The following is a 9,283-nucleotide window of genomic DNA, read 5'->3' on the forward strand; positions in this document are numbered from 1 at the left end:
AAAAAAAAAAAAAAAAAAAAAAAAAAAAAAAAAGTTGATAAAGAAAGTACCCACTTCATTGGGTTTTATGAGAATTAAATAAGATAAAGTACACAAAGCAGAGATCACAGTACCTGGTATCACAGCAAATGCTCAACAAGCAGGAACTAAAAATGATAATGTTTAATTAATAGTAATATAATCTCAGAAAATAAAAATAATTGCATGGCTGCAATTGGATTTGGACAGGGCTACATACCTGTTTTCCACTCAGTTGGTAGAAGGAAAGTTTTTGACCCCAGTCAGCCACAGCCAGGATGTCATTATGCTCCTCTCTAATCAACAGAAGATAAAAGAGGTTATGAAGGGCCATGGCCTGCTGATGAGTATAGCTCTAAGGTCTTAGACAACAGGAAGAAAGCCCTGGCCTCAGGTTGCCAAATGTTGTACAGCTCTACTGAAGCCAAAAGTTGTAATTTGGGCCAACCCATCAATCAGTATTATGGGATGAAGCAGAGGTGAGGTTCACCCTTCCTGGGATCTGCTATTTCACTGAATCTCCTGCCAGGAGCTTATGGTACATTGCCTCAGCTGAAGAAGAAAAACCTCTTATTTTAGAGCTTCCTGGGGAGCAACGCTAAGGCAGACAAAGCTGCAGTGTTGAGACTGCTTTTCTCTTACGTACTAGAAAATGTGGGGAGATGGCGGATAAACCTCCTTTGCCTTGCAAAGGTATTTTTTAATAGACAGGAGGGAAACTTGCTTGCTCTTCCTGAAGAAAGAAAATTAACACCTAAAAATAGGTTATCATACAGGTGGGGTCCTTACCCTGTCCAAGGTTGAAATGGTTTCTGACTGAATCTAATTTTCAAAAAAGAGAAATGGGCTCTCTGAAAACCAACAACTGTCTTTGAAACTGAGAACCTACGGGAATCAGTGCTGTGGGGCTGAGACTGTAGGATAAGCACACAGGACAAACTCCCTTGCCTGAGGCTGGGGAGCAAGCTACCTGGGAATCTAGTTTAAGAGAAAAGTGGCCAGGCGTGGTGGCTCACGGCTATAATCCCAGCACTTTAGGAGACCAAGGCGGGTGGATCACCTGAGGTCAGGAGTTCGAGACCAGCCTGGCCAGCATGGGGAAACCCTGTCATTACTGAAAATACAAAATTAGCCGTGCATGGTGGCGCGCACCTGTAATCCCAGCTACTCCAGAGGCTGAGGCATAAGAATTGCTTAGAATCTGGGAGGTGGAGGTTGCAGTGAGCTGAGATCATGCCACTGCACTCCAGCCTGGGTGACAGAGCGAGAATGTCTCACAANAAAAAAAAAAAAAAAAGAGAAAAGCATTGCTAGCCTTTGAGGCTGGGTCTTAATCTACCTAATGTTGCCTCTGTTTGTTTATTTATTCCAGCTTTTCTGATTCCAGTGTCTTGTGGTCACCTGGAAGCACCACTGGATATATAGGCAGGCAAGGTAAAGCCTTGTTTATAAAACCCAGCCAAAAGTGGCAAATGTCACAGGCACTAACTCAAAACTAAGGGAGGCCCATCTAAGACTCCAATGACTTTGGAGTGGGATTCTTCTAGGGAAACTCAGGTACCATGGAAAACAATTTGTAAAGTCCCAAGCTAGATCTCTATTGCCAATCAGGATATCCTGGCTACCCCAGCTTTCCCCACTCTGGCCTGCCCATGTTTTCCCTACAGGCAATCTCAACCGAAGAGAAGAAAGAATGCCTTGACAGCCAGAATTTGGGTGTAAGGACTTTGGCTAAGGTAAGGGCTTCCTCTCTGGTATGTGTCCTAGAAAATGCAAGGTAAGGTAGGAATAGCGTGGGAACAGGCTAATAAACGTGTCCAGTAATAGAGGAAGTGTTGAATGACGGAGCATCCATGAAAAGGCATACTCTTTAGGCATTAAAATCATGTTCTTGGCTGGGCGCAGTGGTTCATGCCTGTAATCCCAGCACTCTGGAGGCCGAGGCAGGTAGATAACCTGAGGTCAGGAGTTCGAGACCAGCCTGGCCAAGAAAGTGAAACCCTGACTCTACTAAAAATACAAAAAATTAGCTGGGCATGGTGGCAGGCGCCTGTAATCCCAGCTACTCAGGAGGCTGAGACAGGAGAATTGTGTGAACCCGGGAGGCGGAGGTTGCAGTGAGCTGAGATCATGCCACTGCACTCCAGCCTGGGTGACAGAGCAAGACTTCGTCTCAAAAAAAAAAAAAATCCTGTTCTTGGAAGGATTTGTAACGTTACTGGAAAGTGTTCACACTATAATGTTACGTGAAAAAAAAGTAGAATATGACTTAATTATATGAAGACACTAAAAGACTAAGGGAAATACACTAGATGGCTAACAGTGGTTTCTTGAGGGGATGGGGTTTTATCAGAAAAGCTGAACTTTCTCCTTTAGACTTCTCAGTATTTCCTAGAGTTTCTCACAGAATCACTTTATAACCTCCACACAAGTTTTAAGGGTGTGTCTCCTTTTCTTGAAGGAGCTTTCACCCACAGTTACCCCCAAGCCCTGTACTGCTCCCCTTGGCCAAGGAGCTTAACATCTGCCCTGGCAAGTCTATGTGGGCCTGGGCCCTTACCAGGAGGGTTCTCACTCATTGGGACACACTCACAAGTTGTCGTCTTCTTCCTCTGGTTCTTCCTCCTCTGCCTCACTACCCTGACTACTGTACACTGCTGACTCCAGAGAAGGGATTTCCTGAAAACCTCTGTTGACAATGACATCCTCGGCATCGTTATTATCTCTGTTCATCCAGAAACTCTCCCATCGGCTGTAGACAGTTAAGTAATTGTTCAAAATTACATTGCCTAGAACTACACTAAAACTATAATTTAAAATCCTGTCAAGGAGCCCCTGGGGGCTGGGTGCGGTGGCTCATGCCTGTAATCCCAGCACTTTGGGAGGCCAAGGCAGGCTAATTGCCCGAGATCAGGAGTTCAAGAACAGCCTGGGCAACATGGTAAACCCCTATCTCTACCAAAAATACAAAACATTAGACGGATGTGTTGGCATGTGGCTGTGATCCCAGCTACTTGGGAGGTTGAGGTGATGGGATTGCTTAAGCCTGGGAGGTGGAGGTTGCAGTGAGCCAAGATCATGTCACTGTACTCCAGCCTGGGTGACAGAGTGAGATCCTGTCTAAAAAAAAAAATAATAATAATAAAAATAAAAAATTAAAGAAGCCCCTGAACCCTACCTGGAGGAAGACAGCCACCAGATATACAGGGCATCCTGCTTCTCATGAATTAAAAATGGGAGCCTAGAGCCACAAAGTCTTCTGCGGCCACAAATCAAACAGCAGGAACTTGGGGTAGGCTAATGGCCTTTGATGGCATTAGACATACATGGTACTGCATGGGCCGGCAAAATTATTCAGGAAGAAGCATAATAACCTTCTAAATAACCTTTTAAATCAAGCAGGCAACCAACTGTAAAATGACACTGAGCTGGTAAACAAGTAGGACTTTAATTTACCTTCAGTGGACTCTGAAGTGCACTCCAGCCTGGGCGACAGAGTGAGACTCTGTCTCAAAAAAAAAAAAAGAGCATATGAAGCCATTGGTCTACTCTCAAAGTCACACGGACATGGTGTATAAAATTTGAGGAGGTAGGTGCCAACTGCTTGTGTATCTCCAGGCTTTAGGGACGTCTGCAGACGTAATTTTGACTTTCTGAAAAGGGCAGCAAAAAGGCTCGTGAAAAAGCTATTTATTAACAGGTGGGCACATATTCTGCCCAAACTTGGAGCAAAGAACTGAAAAAGGAAAAGGCAAAAATAAAGCCACACAAAGAGCTCCACTAATGATTCATAAGGAAATGGCACTCCTGTGTCACTCACATCCCCCGACACACACACCATATTCATGTACATGTGCATGTACACATACGTGTGTGCACATGTGCGCATGAACACACATCACACACACACTTTGGCTTGGCCTAAATAGCTCATCTGCTTTGCTAAAATCTCCAGGATTCATTCTAAAACTCAACTTTTGAGCAGGCTCTTAAAAAGTTCCTTACATTCCTAGGCAGCAGAATGGTTAAAAAAAATCCATACAAATGGAACAGGTTCTAAAACAGACCATTCAGGTGAGGTGAGAAGACTTTGAATGTAGGGAGACCTCAGGAAGAAAGAAAGCCCTTCTTCATAATGGTGTTTGTTCTAGAAGGAGGACAACTTTAAGAGTACCTTGAAGGGTTCCAGCAGATGGACCATATTGGCGAGAGGGAGCCCCCCGGCCGCTCAATCTTCACTTTCTCCTCACCATTTTTGTTCCGTATGCTGATGATCCCATTGAACATTCCCAGTGCCAGGTACTGACCATCATTTGTCCAGCTGCGCACACAACCAACAAAGGGCGTGGGGATAGGGGAAGCACCCCACAGAAGGTAAAACTAATGAGGATGATGCATTGGTTTGAAATAAAAGTCTGACGAGGTAGCAACAGCTGGGATATGGTTTCATTATTGCTGGTCCTGACATAATAAAGTCAGAGCATCAAACTTAAAATGCTATTTCATTCTGTAATCAACAGTGAGAAGTGAAGGCAACAGCGAGAAGAGAAGTCCATGCCTTTTTCTGAGCTCCCACAGCCCTCTGTACATACCTCTACGACAGGCCTTAGCTGTGTCTACATCTCTGGGCCAGCCACCACTCCCCACTCTCCATCTCAATCCCCTCCCACTTAAAGAGCACCTTAAGAACAGACTTGGTGTTGTCCAACCCCTGGAACAGGGCTTGTTTGCTTGCTCTATAGCAGGTGCTCAACAGATGTTAACAAAAGGGCTATACTCCTAGAACTGGACAGCAAGAATAGCTACCATTCAGAGTGTCTACTGTATGCCAGGTGCTGTCCGGCATGCTTTATGCTCATGAGTTTGTGTGTACTTCACAATAATCCCATCAAGTCAGTATTTTTATCCCTATTTGTAGATGAGGAACATAAGGATCCAGCTCAGAAAGATTTAGTAACTTTCCTGAGGTCACATGGCCTGTCAACGACAGAATCTGGATTCTAATCCTGGTCTAGCATCAAAGCGTGGGAAGGAAAGCTTTCTTCCCCACACATATTGCCTGGACAATGACAGCCTCACATTTTCAAAGAGCCTCCACTCAGTACAGCTGAATGTTGAGGAGGCTTGTTGCTAGGTAACTGCATGAAGGCAACTTGTAGTTCTCTTTTGCTTGATGATCAAAGAAACAGGTCTTTCCCATCAAGGAGACCAAAAAAGAAGAAAAAAGGAAATACAGGGGCCTAAATCAACTACTTAACACAAGACCTTCTCCACTGCATGAAATAAGTGATTTTTAGAGTCTGTTTGGAAGAGGAAGGAACATAAATCCTATCATCAGAGCTACACTTACCTGCAGCAGATGATCTTGCTGCTTGATTTGTTTTTGGAGATAGACTTCTGTTCAGGAGACCACAACCCTTCAATGCACAATAATATGAAAGCAGATGGATTGGTTGGAATACTACCCAGCAATAAAAAGGAACAAATAATTGAAACATACAACAACTTAGATGGATCTCTAGGACTTTATGCTGAATAAAAAAACTCAACTTCAAAAGGTCATATACTGTATGATTCCATTTATATATATAACATTCTTGAATGACAAATTCACAGAAATGGAGAACAGTTGTGGTTACCAGGGTTTGGAGATAATTGAAGGTAAGGAGAGTAGATATGATGATAAGTGGTAACTGCATGGTGATGACTTAGTTCTGTGTTGCACTGGTGGTAATCTACACATGTGATAAAACAGTAGAACTTCATAATACACAAACTTTGTGTGCCAGTCTCAGTTTCCTGGTTTTGATACTGTGTAATAGTTACATAAGATCCACTGAGGCAACTGGATGAAAAGTACATAGACTTCTTGGTACCATCTATGTAACTTACTATGAATCTATAATTATTTCAAAAGAAAAATAAGATAGATTAGTAAAGTTCTAGCCAAGTTTTCAGGGATTTAATTGCCAAAGAAATGAGAGTTTCACTGTTCATAACTCTGACATTGCAACCAGAGTATAATCTAGCATTTAAAATGACAATGATGCTTTCTGAAAATCTACTTTTCTTTCATAGGTCTCAATCACCACACATGTCCCTATCTGAGCTGTTCCTCTTCCGTGGAACACGGGTCACCTAAGGCTTGCTCCCTCCTATCTCAGATGCCCTGGCTCAGTGCCTCATAGCAACAAGTGTGTGTAGACAACATAAGCAAATTCTATTATTTGCCAAGTTGCAAAGTACACTCAAGAAAGTAACTCCAGTGCACAAATAGATTTATATAGTCGAGTGCAACATCAAACAAGTTATTTTTTGCCTTTCTCCTGGTTCAGAATGCTTCCTCCAAACATTTCGAGTTGTACACATAGTATCTGTGTTCCACTAAGCCTGCCTGGAGCCCCCAGCTGGAGGAAACTCCTTCCTCCTGGGCCTCCTTCAGCAGTGCTTAGCAGAGCAGGCTCTGTATGCAATGACCTGGCCTAAGGTCCAAGCCCTGGTTCTTCCACCTACCAGCTAAGGGACCTCCACTTCTTTTTCAGCAGTAGGGTGGGAATGAGAATAATACCTGATGCCTGAGGGGCTGTCATAAAGCTCAAATAGGAATTCATTTCTAATACTTAGCACAATGCCTAGCACACTGCAAGCATTCAACAAATACTATTACTTAATATTACATTTTTTAAAATCCCTCCTTCCTCTAAGGCCACAAGCTCCTTGAGGGTAGGGATTCTGTTTTGTCTTTTTAATCTTCCAATGTAAGCATACAGACCAGTGCTTCACATTAAGAAAATGCTATAAAATATTTTAAACAAATGATAGGCCTTTTTCCATTTATTTATACTATTGGCTTTCAATTCCAGTCTCTCTTTTGAACCTCAAAACTGTATCAGCAGCAGCATGCTCCTTTTAGATAAGAAAACTGAAACTCAGAGGGATTAGGCCTCTGACTCCTCATCTAATGACTCCATTGTATCCACTACCAAGGAATACAGGCTGATGGAGTTAGGAACACAGACTGATGGAGTTGAAAACACAATCAACCATTAATGGAAATAACCTACAAGCCTCTGCTCAAATTTACTCCCTCCCTCTCTCAATCGACATTTTACTGACACCTCTTTTGTGCCAGTACTATTCCAGTGCCATAATGCTGGCACAGGACCATGGAGAGGATGAACCCCTCAAAGTGTTCAGCCCCTCAGGGAGGACAGCTAAAGCCACCTAAACAAGTAATGATGACAAACTGCACAAGATGTACAACTGCAACAGTGAAGAATTTCACATACACGCAGATATGGGTCGACACAAAGGTGAGGACAACTGCACTGTCCCTGCCAGGGTGAGTCAGGAAGGATTCCCAGAAGCAGCAACTACCAAGTTATGCCTATGCCCTTTCAACCTTCTTGGAATTTCCTTTGCTGGAGCCCTTCTTGTAGTCTCTGATGTCTTACCAGAGTAAAGGTCATCATTCCCTGTCTTGGTTTATACACAATTTAAAGAATAACTGTCAGCCTCCCCTCAGCCATTGAAGGTAGAGAAGTAGTACTAACTCTCTCAGGATAAAATCATCATATATTGAATGCATTCCAGCATTTTTAGCCCAGATTTTCAGTTATTCCAAGACAGGACATCAGGAATCAGAACCTACCAAAATCACTGGAGGAACAAGATGCCAGTTGATGGGTAACAGGATTGTAGGAGACACACTGTATAGAATCATTGTGCCTGGGAAGTAAACAACTGTAGATTACTATGTAGCAAACCACAAACATTTCAGTGGCTACAACTGAAGATTTTAATGATAAGCCCACAGCTTCTGACTATAGACCACATACTCTTCTGCAAGTGACCAACAAAAAGCACAGAAATTAGTTCACCTTCTCCTCACCCACTGTTTTCTTATTTATAGAGATAGGGACTCACTATGTTGGCCAGGTCGGTTTTGAACTCTTGGCCTCAAGCAATCCTCCCACCCTGGCCTTTAGGTGCTTTATGTATGGTTGGTACCTCTTACTGTTTTGTGGAGGCCCAGAAATATAAGATGGAGGTGCAAAGAAGGCATTACAGACAAGGTCTGGAAACATGACAAATCCTTAGACAACAATGAAAACTGAGCAAATAATCTACCATGCATAGCATTTCAGCCACAGTTTTATTCCTTCGCTTGTGGGTAATACTTTACTTACATCACTCATTCATTCATTCATTCCCTCAAAAATAGTATGTTGATTTGTACACCCATGTTCGTAGTAGCATTATTCATAACAGCTAAGAAGAAGAAGCAACCCAAGTGCCCATCAACAGATGAATGGATAAAGAAAATGTAGCCTATACATACAATGGAATAATATTTAGACTCCAAAAGGAAAGAAGGCTGAGCCCAGTGGCTCACACCTGTAATCCCAGCACTTTGGCAGGCCAAGGCGGGCGGATCACAAGGTCAGGAGTTCAAGACCAGCCTGGCCAACATAGTGAAAGCCCGTCTCTACTAAAAACACAAAGAATTAGCTGGATGTGGTGGCAGGCGCCTGTAATCCCAGCTACTCCAGAGGCTGAGGCAGGAGAATCACTTGAACCTGGGGGGCAGAGGTTGCAGTGAGCAGAGATCATGACCCTGCACTCCAGCCTGGGCGACAGTACAAGACTCCATCTCAAAAATAAAATAAAATAAAAATCAATAATAATAATTAAAAAATAAGGAAGGAAATGCTGACACATGCTACAACACAGATGAACCTTGAGGACATTACATTACATGAAATAACTCAGTCACAAAAGAACAAATATTGTATGACTCTACTTATACAAAGTATGTAAAGCAGTCAAACTCAGAGAGACAGAAAGTAGAATGGTGGTTGCCAGGGGCTGGGAGTAGGAGGGAAAGGTGAGTAGGTGTTTAAAGAGTAGAGAATTTTAGTTTAGCAAGATAAAAGAGTTTGGGAGATTGGTTGTACAACAATGTAAATGTGTTTAACATTATTAAACTGTAAACTTAAAAAGTAGTTAATATGATAAATTTGATGTCATGCCTATTTTACCAGAATTAAAAAGAAGAGGCCAGCTGCAGTGGCTCATACCTGTAATCCCAGTATTTTGAGAGCCCAGGAGTTCAAGACCAGTATGGGCAACAAAGTGAAATCCTGTCTCTACCAAAAAAAAAAAATGTAAAAATTGGCAAGGTGTCGTGGTATGCATTTGCAGTCCAGCTATTTGGGAGGCTGAGGTAAGAGGAACACCCGAGCCTGGGAGGTTGTAGTTCAAG

General features: G+C 42.8%; 1 protein-coding gene across 1 annotated transcript in view; it reads right to left on the bottom strand.

The window, feature by feature from the left end:
- The window catches only part of LOC108286944 (intraflagellar transport protein 122 homolog), a 77,950-nt gene that overhangs the window by 52,039 nt on the left and 16,628 nt on the right, over nt 1–9,283 (bottom strand). The window contains exons 5-9 of the mRNA XM_037730144.1: nt 7,670–7,746; nt 5,369–5,435; nt 4,193–4,339; nt 2,612–2,770; nt 239–314 (exon numbers count right to left, since the gene is read on the bottom strand). Coding sequence (XP_037586072.1) covers nt 239–314; nt 2,612–2,770; nt 4,193–4,339; nt 5,369–5,435; nt 7,670–7,746 — 526 coding nt within the window. The remainder of the gene's footprint in view (nt 1–238; nt 315–2,611; nt 2,771–4,192; nt 4,340–5,368; nt 5,436–7,669; nt 7,747–9,283) is intronic.

The sequence above is a fragment of the Cebus imitator genome, unplaced genomic scaffold, assembly GCF_001604975.1.
Source record: "Cebus imitator isolate Cc_AM_T3 unplaced genomic scaffold, Cebus_imitator-1.0 Scaffold332, whole genome shotgun sequence".
Classification (NCBI taxonomy): domain Eukaryota; kingdom Metazoa; phylum Chordata; class Mammalia; order Primates; family Cebidae; genus Cebus; species Cebus imitator.